This window comes from Camelus ferus, chromosome 6, assembly GCF_009834535.1.
Source record: "Camelus ferus isolate YT-003-E chromosome 6, BCGSAC_Cfer_1.0, whole genome shotgun sequence".
In the NCBI taxonomy this organism is placed as follows: domain Eukaryota; kingdom Metazoa; phylum Chordata; class Mammalia; order Artiodactyla; family Camelidae; genus Camelus; species Camelus ferus.
The window spans coordinates 40589317-40602268 of record NC_045701.1 but is presented as its reverse complement, the minus strand read 5'-3'; the positions used below and the strand labels follow the sequence as shown (position 1 = coordinate 40602268).

At 37.0% G+C, this 12952-nt stretch overlaps 1 protein-coding gene across 3 annotated transcripts; it reads left to right on the top strand.

The window, feature by feature from the left end:
- Window positions 1-232: 232 nt before the first annotated feature.
- CFL2 (cofilin 2) lies at window positions 233-4558 on the top strand. Of its 3 annotated transcripts, none has more exons than XM_032481861.1 (4): window positions 233-393; window positions 1460-1767; window positions 1889-1965; window positions 2050-4558. In XM_032481861.1, exons 1-4 carry the CDS (start codon window positions 391-393, stop codon window positions 2160-2162), a joined length of 501 nt encoding a protein of 166 aa, XP_032337752.1. In that variant the 5' UTR covers window positions 233-390; the 3' UTR covers window positions 2163-4558. The 3 variants fall into 3 exon arrangements, with proteins under 3 accessions (XP_032337752.1, XP_032337753.1, XP_006186447.1); XM_032481862.1 differs by lacking the exon at window positions 233-393 and adding an exon at window positions 420-513; XM_006186385.2 differs by lacking the exon at window positions 233-393 and adding an exon at window positions 1177-1346.
- The last annotated feature ends 8394 nt before the right edge of the window (window positions 4559-12952 follow it).

The following is a 12952-nucleotide window of genomic DNA, read 5'->3' as shown; positions in this document are numbered from 1 at the left end:
CAGCGCCCTTGCCCATCGGAAAGCAGTGTGGAAACGCGCCCTTGGGAGCCGAGCACCTGCCCGGGCAGGTGGACGAGTCAGGGCCGGAGGCTAGACGCCGCCCCGCCAGGGCCCGGGGCGCGGCCCGCCAGCGCGCGGCCCGCGGGGCCTGCCGGACGTGCGCGGGGTCAGGCGGAGGACGCGGGCGGGGCGGCGGGCGGAAGGGCCGGCCCGGGGCGTGCCCACGTGACCGCCCCGCCCGCGCCGCAGCCCCCCGAGCCGCCGCCGCCGCCTCTCGGGCCGCACTCCCGGCGTGCCCCGCACTCGCCGCCGCCCGCACGCCCCTCCTTCTCCTCGCACAGCCACACAGCCGGAGCCCGAGCCGCCGCCGCAGCCTCAGCCGCGGGCACTATGGTAAGGCGGGCGCGCCGGCCGGGGGCCAGGGGGCCGGGGCGCTGTGAGCACAGCCTCCAGCGCGGCCCCGCGGGGCTCTGCGCCTGAGGCCGCCATTTTAACCTGATTTTGGCCTCCAAGGTGGGCGCTCCTGCGTTGCGGCCCCGCTGCTGTCTTCCAGCTGGCCGGCCTGCCCTCCAGCCGTCAGGCCCGCCCGACCGCGCTTCGGATTCCTGGGGGCGGGGAGGGCCGGGGTGCGGGGAGGCGGGCGCGGGCCGGGGGTCGGGGCTTGAGCGGGGCGGGGGGCGGGAGGCGGCCGGGGGCGCCGGAGGGTCCCCGAGCTCTCCCCTCGTCCGTCGCCTTTGCCCTCCGGTACCTAATTTTCCTCCGCACGCGCGCTCTCAGATTAGTACGTGCTGTACAGCCCTTGCTGAAGGCTTTCGGTGAGGGTCTTGAGGGTCTGTAGTAGAACCCTTAGAGGGAGATGAAGGAGGTGGGAAAACTGTTAAAAAATGCTTTCTCGCCGTAAAAAGGTTTTACACGAGATCCGTTAGTTTTGAAGTGTCTGCATTTGAGCTGTGAGGCAATTATGCTGTAGCCGTGGGCGGGTTGGTGTTCACACTTGATTCTCTTTCCTTATGAGGAAACGACACTGGCTAGGATGGCTTTAAAGAAAAAAAAATAGTAGAAGCATTAACTGAAATCCAAAAGTGTTTTTTTAAGGCCTGCCGGGTTGACACAATACAGAAGGTATTTTTGCTGCTGCTCCTGAATCTCTGACATCACCCAGTGAAATAGGAAACATTTCAGGGATGGGACAGCCTGTGTTTGTCCCTTTCCCTCTACCTTCCATTTACTTCAGCCTCCAAATCCCATTTTTAAAAAGGATGAATGGGGCAGGATGAGTTAGAATCGTTAGATGCATCATATACTGCTACTGAAAATGTGGCAAAGCTGATTGGACTCCTTGCATGGTATGATGCAATTTTTGATGTCCAGACTAAAGTGAATCCTTTCTGGGCAAACAGTAATTTTGGTTAAAACCAAAATACTTGTTCTGAATTACTGTTCCTTCTTTACTTTTCAGGCTTCTGGAGTTACAGTGAATGATGAAGTCATCAAAGTTTTTAATGATATGAAAGTAAGGAAATCTTCTACACAAGAGGAGATCAAAAAAAGAAAGAAAGCAGTTCTCTTCTGTTTAAGCGATGACAAAAGACAAATAATTGTAGAGGAAGCAAAGCAGATCTTGGTGGGTGACATTGGTGATACTGTAGAGGACCCCTACACATCTTTTGTGAAGTTGCTACCTCTGAATGATTGCCGATATGCTTTGTACGATGCCACATACGAAACAAAAGAGTCTAAGAAAGAAGACCTAGTATTTATATTCTGGTGTGTAAAAACAAAAGAAAAAAGTACTTTTAAAATGCAAGGATTGTTATTAACATAGTCAGTTTTACCTTTGTTTTTCTCTTAAGTGGGATTTAACAATTGTTTGTCTTTTTTTCCATAGGGCTCCTGAAAGTGCACCTTTAAAAAGCAAGATGATTTATGCTAGCTCTAAAGATGCCATTAAAAAGAAATTTACAGGTACAAACATTGAATATTTTGTTCAGAGGAATTACTCTTTCTTAACTGTAATAAAATGATGTTTTGTTTTGTTTTGTTTTAAAGGTATTAAACATGAGTGGCAAGTAAATGGCTTGGATGATATAAAGGACCGTTCGACACTTGGAGAGAAATTGGGAGGCAATGTAGTAGTTTCACTTGAAGGAAAACCCTTATAAAATGACAGTCAAGTGCCATCTGGATCTTAAGGAGCTTCCATTTCTCCAGCTCAGTCAATTGTAATAGTTATTAGGATTTTTTTTTTCTTCTCTTCCTCTTCCCACTGGGTCCTTCCAACACAATGAATGAAGGAAATATCATTCATGTAAGCAGCCTATCAGTCATTGCCATTAGACTGTTTTAATACTGTTACTTTTATGTAGAACCCAAGGAATGCCTTCCCATCATATTTTAGCCAAAACAACTGGTTATATGCCTCCCTTGGAGCAAGCACTACAATGAATGTGATTGTCAATGTGAATAGTTTAGAATACTGCAAAGGGTTAAGCTAATTGAATGCCTTGAAAGTATTATCCACTGGTGAGATGGTAAACTTTATTCAGTATTATTTATAGTTGCACTTGATTGCAGTTCTGTGAGGCTCAAGCATTCATACACCTCACCTGCCTTGGCAAGACTATTTTTTGTGACATGGCAGCACGGATATAACACTATGCATTGAAAGCACTTTTTTTGTAATGAGTTTAAAACCCCATCCCAAAAGGAATGCCAATTAAGTTGTGTTAACTGTGTCATCAACTTATCCTAGTACCTCAGTGTTCATTCCTGTTACCTGGGTATCTTCTTAAAAGAAATAGCTGTTATTATTAATGCCTTTTTGTTTTCCATTGAGTGTACACTACTGAATAAGTGTAGGAGTTTTGTTTACCATGTAAGTCTTGCAACACTAAAGGTATTTTGAGTATCAGTCATGATGGCAATTTCTGTATAAAAGAGCCTTAAATGGAACATTGTTTTTGAGATCAAACTCCCCACCCTCACAAAAATGGCCACGTTGCAATAAAAATTGTGGCATATTACAGAACGTTGCCTTGTTTTCCTTGGACATTTTGCAAAATACCACGTGAAGCAACTCCACGGGTAAACAGCTATTATTAATCTCTGCACTGGTCATTTAAGAACTTTTTTGTACAGTATTTCATGCATGATATTTTCCAGTTTGTTGGGTTTATTTGGTTTAAAAAATATTCTATCCTAAAACCAACTAATATAAAATATTATTGTTATAGAGGGGTTCTTTTACAAGCTTTAGTTTATTTCCTTATGTGTTAAAATGATGATCAGGAATTATTTTTTTGCACTTTGACATAAATACTCTCCAATATCTGATTTGTTCTCTGGATAAATTAGGGTAGTTATTTTTTTAATTCACGTTTACATTTCTAAATAGTTCAGTAGTAGAAGAAGCAGGAAGCTCTTATTGTGTATTTGGTCATAATGAAAATAACTTGTAAAATGTTGTCCTTCAAAAGTTTAATTACACTTCCCATGTTTAGGAACTTTGATTTCAGCTACTATTTCTTAATATATATTACAAATTGAAAAAAAAAGAATTGATATAGCAGTCTTAAACATTATTAGTGGGGTTTGGCTGTGATCCAGACAGCTCTCCTTATAGAGAATTTGATCTGTTCAGTGTGAGCAGTTTGCTGTTAGCCAGAGCTATTTATGGCAAACACATGCTTTTGTATCTTGTCATAGTTATCCACAAATGGCAAAACTGGACTTGATTCTACTGGTATGCAAAACAGGCATGCTAGTAAGCAGTGGATTGTAGCTTAGAACTTAACCCCATAGTGCTGACAAATGCTCTTATTAGAAAACAGGAAATGAAAAATCCCCCCTTTTTTTAATGTGTGGAAGTAATTTGAGTTTAATTAAATATTTTTCCAAATATTCAAAAGATTTTTTAGATGAAATCAAAAATAGGAGTTAAATGTCTAGGTTTCCCTTTAAAATTATATGAATGTCTTAGGATCTTTTGTACTGAGCAATTTTATTTCAGGCTTCCAGCTGTCCCTGTGAATTATCCTAGACATTTTGATGGCTTTTTGATCAGGCCAAACTCATAAGGAAAGCATGAGAATACTGACATATACTAAAGCATATGTGTAACTGATACTTGTACCATGAAATTTTATTAGTTTCCTCATTCTTCTGAAAAGTAAGGGACTCTAAATAGGTTATGAGGTATCTTCTGGTTTTATAGCTGATTTTTCAACTTTCTTATATGCCTCTTATATAATTTCAGAGATTAAATACTGCTTTAAACTGTGGTACTTTGATTTGTTAGATTGACAGGAGTAATACTAATATTAGTTCATCTTTGTGCATAAAGCCAAAAATAATGGTAATTAATTGTTCATATGTTACTTGAGACTAATTTGGCATCTGAAATGATCATTTTACTTTACAATCATTTACAATGAAACACTGTTCCAGTTAGCTTTAAAAGGTATACGGTGCTACTTAGTAAAATATTGAGGACAATATTTTACTGCTAGCTTGCAAAATAATAAGTGTTTAAAAAATAAAATATATGAAAATATATAAAGCTGTTGAGATGTGTTTACTTATACTCTGGAACACTAGAATCTTTTAAACTAATATTGCAGGTAAGACACCATTATCTTTAGTCAGTTTTTTTAGGATTTCAGCTGATACACTTTCTTGTTTAGAGATACCAATATTTTTTGAAAACTGAGTGTTGTAGCAGTTAATTTTGACATTTTGTGACAAATGGGAACAGTTGGCATTTGTCCCAAACTGGCTATCAGCTGTTGTTTTCCATCATTATCTACAATAATGGGGCCAACATTATGTATTTATTGTGCCTTTTAGTAGGTTGGAAGAAAAGCCTCCTATTAGGTTTGAATTTCTCTGATGCAGATTCTTTGTAACAGTTACTTTATAGAATCTAGCAAATAAGCTTTGGGAGAAGATTAAGTGTTCTTATTAAGGAATAATCTCAGCAGTGGTAAACTGTAGAGGGGTTGGAACCCCTTTTATTAGGTTGCCACTCTGAAAAAATAGTCTGGTTCTGTTCTTCATAAGTCCTATTTTTGCTTGAAAATGTACTAGTAGTTTGAGATCCCAAACATGAATATTTATTTTTGGGTGAATATTAAAGCCACTGGAGATGTGCAGTCAGGCTCCAGTGAATATTGCTTTTCAGACAGCATGAGTTTATAGATGTTCTGTGTCTCGTCTCAGCCAGTGAAGAAGTCTGAGACTTTTCTTTTGCTCTGAAACATCCAAATAATTGCTTTCTTTCCATGTGGATTAGGAGTCATCCTTCCACTTCAATTTCCTGTCAAAAAGCAGCTGTGCAAATTAGTCTCTCTGAACCTCAGTTTCTTCAATATATACGAATGATGATATATGTCTACCATACCTGATTGCTAAGGATCAAATATGGAAATGCTTTTTGGAAAACAGGAAAACACTATGTAAATGTAATAATTTGTTTAAACATCACTCTAAGTAAGTTGTACTTAAGTAGATAGAGAACTATGTAAAAAGTAAGATTTATTGTAAGTCTTTGAACCTCTTTATTGTTACTATTTTACTTAATCTCACAGGTTGTTTAAGGACTAATTAGCTGATAAGTAGCATGTTTTTCAGAATGAAGTATAAAGTGTAGGCCCTGAGTTGTTCATGATTGCTCTTTTATCTTTTTAGTGTAATTTTCTTTTTCACATGTGACCAATCAGAATAGTTTTTTCCCTTAAATTTTGAAGTAAAAAATAAGAGGAAATAAATATGATTGTTTTGGAACAGTTGGCATAAGTTTATGATTGAGGTTGTTGAAAATCTGTGACAATTAATCAGTTAATACCCTAAATATAGGTAGTCCTTTATAGTTCTCAAGACACTTGAAATCCGTTTGATCTCCTTAGGTCGTCTTAACGAGCTAAACCATATTTCTCTGCTGCACATGAAGAAACAAGTTTGGAGAAGTTAAGGGACATCCCAGCTACTGAGTAGCAAAGCAGATTCCAGTCCAGTATACTTTTCACTCTGCCTTTGTATTGTAACATACAGTGAGTTACTAATTTTCTTTTTTTAATGGGATAATTGGATGTTTTGAACAGGACATAACTAATTTAGTGTGGTTTTTTTTTAATTGTTTCTTTTAAATTTCTTTTTTTTTTTTATAGTATGTTTCTAAAGTTGCGTCTCAAGAATATTTGAAAAATATTATTGGAATTTTTGTTTTCTAAGAAAGCCCATGCTCATAAAAACTGGAGTATTTTTACACTTCAAAGATTTTCTTAGATGTTTCAGTATTGTTAAGTGTATGGGACCATGGAAGCCATAAGGAGTGTATAGACACACTTTCCAGAAAGCTGATACTTCTCAACCCTTTTCTAAAAACTTGGATCTCTCTCTTCTGCTGTTCCTCTACCGATCTTCCTAAGGAGAAGTAGTACAGTGTATTGTGGTTGAATACTATTTTGGTATAAGACTATCTGGTTTGTTCACATACAGGTGATTAATACTTATTAATTGGACAATCTTAGGAAAATCACTTAACCTCTTAGAGCCTTAGTTCATCTGAAAAAGGGGATAATAATTATACCCCATTTCATAAGACTGTGAGGATAAATGAAAACCCTTGGAATAGTTCCTGGCACATAGTAAGCATTCAGTAGGATAACCCTAGAATTTACATTTCCAAGCCATTCTTTCTGAGAGTGAAAGGGAGAGCTAATAATAATTATGCCTGGACAACAGGCCTGGGCTGGTACAATCCCAAGCAAACCAGATGCGGTCACCCTGTCAAGATGTAGGCTAATAGCAACATGTGATACTTAAAATAGAAAGAACTGTATTGAAGACTCAAGGTCATTGTTCACTTCAATTATGTAATGTGCTAACAGGCTGACTTGAGAAGCTCCTGAAGTATATGATTGCTCTTAAATAACCTCAGAAGGGTCAGTTATGGCTTTTTATGCATTTTTTTGTTTTTGTTTTTTATTGATTTCCTCTTGATTTTCGTACTTGTAGACTCTCAGATACTGCATTTTGCTGTTGTCAGTATGCTTTGCCTATAGCAACTTCTCTTATTGTTGCTTTTATCTCATATAGACTTGGAAAGTCAAATTTTTTGTTGGAATTGTGTAGAAGGAAGTGAAATAGACTCAGAGTGAAGGCTTGAGAACAAAATGCCTGAGCATATGAGCCTTCTAACATTCCTTTGTTCAAAGAAGTTTGGTGTATCGTCTGGGTTGGTTTTTCGTGTTTGTTTTTTGTAAGTAAGGTTTGTAAGATAGCTGAGCTGTGGGTAAAGGAAATATTACTGAATCCCAGTGAGGTGTCTAAAATATCATTAATATTTTAAGAAGTCATATTTTCTTTTTTCTTTTTTTTAATTGAAGTATAGTCAGTTTACAATGTTGTGTCAATTTCTAATGTACCGTATTTGCTTTTGATTACGACTGTCATTAAAGGCACATGAAGGAATTTGTTCCCATTATTAAGAGAAAGAAGGTTTATTCTTGATACAGCCTTTTTAGGTTGTTGAAACAATAATAGGATCTGAGAACAAGCATCATAAATCTTTAAAAATATGAAATGCCAGTTGACTTTTTTTGGTTTATTAAATTTTTCTTACATGTACATTAGACATGTTCACTTAGAATTAGTTTTGATTACTCTTCATCTGGAAGTGTAAATACTTTTCATTTTCTCTTGACTTCTGACAGCTAATTGGATTATGCATATACAACATTTTACTAGTTTATTTGGTGGAGATATTTGGAGCAGGTTTTTTTTCAAGTGTATAATTTTCTCACAGAAATGAAAAAGCATTTACGCTAATGGTATACCATTTTCTAGTAACACTTTTTTTCTTGTTTTATGTGTTCTTAATAGTGGAATTTCAAATATTTACTTTGGGAAGATGATAGTTACTGAGTGAATCACAAAATTCCTGGGCACATGGCCCAAAGCCTTCCATGTGTTCCTGTGAGCTGACGAGGCCTTTTTTTTTTTTTTTTTAGCTGCAACTAAATCACCAGCTAAAAAGAAAGGCAGTTCTCAGATTGGCATAATTAGACAGTTTTATAAAATGTAAAAATAACAGCAGACTCTTTTGTTCTAGAAATCATAAAACTGCTATACCACATAAGAAATAAGATATGAAAGGTGTAGACTTTATGAAATAAGTAGAAAAGAATTTTATTTAAAGATTAATGTTTAAACGTTTTAAGTGTAAAATAGCCATGGGTCAAAGATAGGAAAAGAGTGATGATCCCTTTACTCATTACTGCTTATTGATAACTGTGTTATGAAGGAATATACAGAAATTTTATATAGTTTCCACTTCAAAAAATCTTACATGAGGGAAAAGGGGGATGAAAAGCTAGTGAAATTGATGTTAGCTATTTTCCTAATTTGAAATATATTTCAGATTTTAGAATGTATCTGGGTGGTTTTTTTCTTAAGGCTTGACTGATTTTTTGAAAGTAAAGAGAAAATTGTTGATTTATAATTTTTGATACTATTACATATTGAGTAATATGTACACTTTGAATAACTGCTGCACTAGAATTATATTTGTTATGAAGCTGATTTAGCAGGACTTCCCTCCTTACTATAGTTTTGTTTTTAACTACCTGCTAAAGAGAAATGCTTTATAGTTACCGTAGCATAGCAGTTCTTAAGAAATGCTAGGTGACTGAATTAGGTATCTTGTGTCCTGGGTATAGGAGAAAGTTTGGGGATTAGTTGAAGTGTCATTGTCATTGTAACAAAAAGTTCCCTTCTCTGAGCTGGTTATTTTATTTCACTCAGATTTTCTCTTGGCAATATGTAAAACAAATGAAAAGAATTCTTGAAGATGAGCCTTAGATGAAACAGAAAATTTAATGACATTCTCATAAGAAAACCCTAGAAATTGGTCTAAACTAATATGTTTGAGATTCTTATGGGTAACTCTTTAAACTAATTGTATTTTTTAATTGAGTTATAATCAGTTTATAATGTGTGAATTTCTGGTGTACAGCACAGTTTTTTAGTCATACATGACTATACATATATTTGTTTTCCTATTCTTTTTCAACATGAGCTACTACAAGATCTTGAATATGTTTCTCTGTGCTATACAGTATAAACTAGTGTATCTATTCTATATATACCTGTCAGTATCTATAAATCTCGAATTCCCAGTCTGTCCCTACCTACCCCCCTCCCCCGGCAACCACAAGTTTGTATTCTATGTCTTGTGTCTGTTTCTGTTTTATATTTAAGTTCATTTGTATTCTTTTTGTATTTTTGTTTCAAAACTAACGTGTTGAGTGTAGAACCCCTGCAAAATATGGAAAAGAACAAGCAAAGTTAAATTGTGAGCTAATTTTAAATACTTCAGTCAAACTTCTTGTGTTAAATTATGAGTAATGAGATTCCTGTATTAAAACCAAAGTTATTAGTATATTCTAAGAGGGGAGATTTTATCCTTAAGTATTACTTGTGCACATTTGTTAGTGTTTTTTCATCCCAGAAATAAATTTGTTGTAGCTCTAGACACAGAGGAGCAGATTTAGATCTTGAATATTAGGCACTGCACCTATGTGAATGCTTGCTGTATGACTTGGGGTCGTCCACTGTAAATAGTTGAAGCCACAAAATTTCTGTGAATCTCTCATGCCACCTACTTTTGTTCCATATTTGATAATAGTCACCCTTGCTTAATTTTTACTGTTCCCCAAAGGAATTGTTTTACAAGATAGTTTCCAGTCTCCTGGGACTCACTTTTCTCCTGGTACGTGTGTGATAGAGTTTAACAGATGCTCGTTCCTAGTGCGCGCTGTAAGCACCGTCCTCTAATCTACTCTGTCCCCTGCCAAAAGATTGAAAACACAATTGAAAACACAACGTTACATATTAAGCCAGAAATAATCAATTTACATTTAAGAGTTTGTGTTTTGTGTGCTATTCTGAGAGGTTTTGGTAATCCCTGTGATTAAGGAACCATGAGATTTACGTTTGCCATGGAGAAACGTGATCATCCTGGCTGCTATGAGTCACTCTGGAAACATCCCATCTCTGCTTCCTGATTACTGAGATCACTAGATCAAATTCAGTTCGGTTTAATAGACAGGAAACACCTTTCATGGTCTGAAAAAGTTTACAGTGATGTAGAAGAAGCAAGCATATGAACAATTATAGTGCAGTGTGATAAGTACAATGATACGTTACAAGATTTAGAAGAGGAGGTGATTAACTTTAGAGTTGGACAGGCTTCAAGAAGTCCTAATAGAAGAAGTAATGTTTGAACTAGTTTATGAAGAGTATTTGAGTTCAGTACTCAGTATGAAAGGGTGTCCCAGAGAAGGGAAAGCTGTGCCCTGTAGATAGTTCACCACAGCTAATGACTCTAGTGTGACGCACTGTGACGAGAGAAGTGCAGGAGAGGTAGGTATTGGCCAGACTGCTCAGGGCCATGGGTACCATGCTACCGAACATGAAACCTGTGCAGGTTGAGGAGCCAGGACAGGGTTTTAAGCAGGGGTGGTGTGATCTTTCTGAAATCCAAGTCTGATCATTTTGTGACCATGTGGAGGATGTTTGGGAGAGTGGAGAAACTGGAGGCAGTTAGGAGGCCTGAACTGAGGCAGTGGCAAATGCATTTGGAGTGGGTATATTTGAGAGGTATGTAGGAGAATTGACAGGACTTGATTAATTTCATAATTAAATGAAAGGGTACAAGGCCTTAATCATTATTTAGAAAAGCGTTAACTATATTTTTAGTATTGTTGACATTTAAGCTCATTTAAACATCAGATTGGCTCAGAAAAGACATCGGGAAATTTGTGAATGTGGCAAGAAAAAAATATTAATTACATTTTTAATGAAGGTAACATTTTGAAAGCATGAAAGAAATCATTGACTGAAATGTCATAGGTCTGCAATTTGAATTTAGATTTACAGGCCTGATTTGCAGTAATTTTCATATAACAATGTTAAAACGCTAGCTATAGCACCTTTGACATGGAATATCCTATAGTTTTAAAAATCACAGTTGTATTTTCTATTATTCTATGCTTGAGCTTTTGTTGTAAAACTCTTGTCTGTCAACATATAAACCATGGCTGAATTCCTGGATCAAAGATTTTAGAAAGAATTTAGCAGTGTTCATCATGTAATCTGCTCACTAGAGAAAGCCTAACCCACTCTGCTGGTGATAGAAAATGGAATTTTCAGGTCATCTGAGGGATCACTTTCTATTAAAGAAGATTTTTAATCCTTACTAGTAAATAAAAGTTATTTATAAACATAGTGTCTTAATTCCTTTCACAAGTATTTTCCAGAATCAAAGATTCCTCTTTTTTCACCACCTTGTAATAAAATAACTCAACCATATTGGTTTTTAATGTTGCTTTTATGGTAAACAAGTTCACTTTTCTGAAAAGCCTTATACTCATCAGGAAGCATTTATTGAGTGTCTATTTGTAGAACACTATTCTGGCCATCCTGGGAAATAAACTTCTCAAGGGCACGTTTATAATCCAGTTGGAGAGACAAAATAGACCTGTGAACTAATAGGTATTTAGTGGTAAACAATTGAATAAACATTGAGGGAATGCAGGGAAAAGAAAGGATCAAAAGAGAAAAGATTTCCTAGAAGTGAGTTTTAAATAGCACTTACAGAAAATGTCTTTTAAAAATCAAGGTATTTTATTTCAAATATACAGTTATTTGAAGTGAGGTTCCAACAGATTCTTCACTGAGAATGTCTCCTTAACATCAAGAACAAAAAGGGCCTTTTTATCACCACTTCCATTAAATCATTTTGGAGAAGGACTAGGGACAAAGTAGAGACCTTACTTTGGGAGCTCTGTGTTCCATGTGGGTAAATTTTCATGGAGTCCTGAGTTTCCACATGGCTTCTTAACCTTTTATTGTGCTGTTAATAATCCCTTTGGCAGTTTGGTAAAGCCTGTGAATCCCTTTTCAGAATAATGTTTTAAAGTTAATGACATATCTATTATGTATCAATCAAAGGTTGTGATACCTTCACGTGTATGCTTTTTTAACACATTATATAACAATATCTAGGGCAATAATAACTACCATAATATGTAGTGATAAATGTAAATGATACTTTGAGATATTTGCAACAACATAACATGACTTGTGTGTGTCTGATTTCTATTGGTGATGAACCCATCACTGCTGCTGATACTACTGTGTTATGGCCTATATTCATAGTTGAAGGAACTAGTAGATTTCATGTAGTGGTTAGTTAAAATGAAAGCGTAATTTTTTTTATGGGTCCTCTGAATTCTTTCCTTGAATCCCTTGGGGGTCCAAAGACCCCTGATTAAAAAACACTGTAGGTTAGCAATTCCTGAGAAGCCCCAGGAAGTAAGAGTCAATGAATAGGGCTCATCTCCACTTCAGAGAAACTCCTTTTATATTGTTTTATATATTTCATATAAGATTTCGCTTGGAATAAAAATGGCTTCTGGGGCTAAATGTGTAATTTTGAAAACAATTGTAAATGAAAAAAATGGATTCCTTATCTTGCTTTTTTAACTTAAAACTTATTTCTTTTGTAAACATTCTCAGCACATTAGTGTACCATCAAGTTTCTAACCTGGAAAATAGAGATTTAGAAGTCAACAGGATATGATGGAAGGCATGAAACATCAATAAGATTGCTCAGCAATAATCTGTGTGAGGGTAGCCCGAGACGAGGAGCAGGCCAAGGAGTAGGCAGAAGAGAAGAATGGAAAGAAGACAGAAGGAGTTGTCAGAGAGGTAGGAGGTAACATTACACAACTTCTGTAATGTTAAAGAAGCAAAAGGTGTCAGTGCTGCAGAGATGTCACATCCAATGACATAAAAGAATCCACCGAACTCGGCCGTAAGGAGGTGAGTGACCTTTCCTATGGCATTTTCATCAGGGTGAGGAGGGCAGAGGCCAGATTGAAATCTATAT

Bases quoted from the DNA above. Each gene is read 5' to 3' on its own strand.
- CFL2 (XM_032481861.1), top strand. The intron at 1,768-1,888 runs GTGTGTAAAAAC...TTTTTTCCATAG, and splicing joins GACCTAGTATTTATATTCTG to GGCTCCTGAAAGTGCACCTT. The intron at 1,966-2,049 runs GTACAAACATTG...TTTGTTTTAAAG, and splicing joins CATTAAAAAGAAATTTACAG to GTATTAAACATGAGTGGCAA.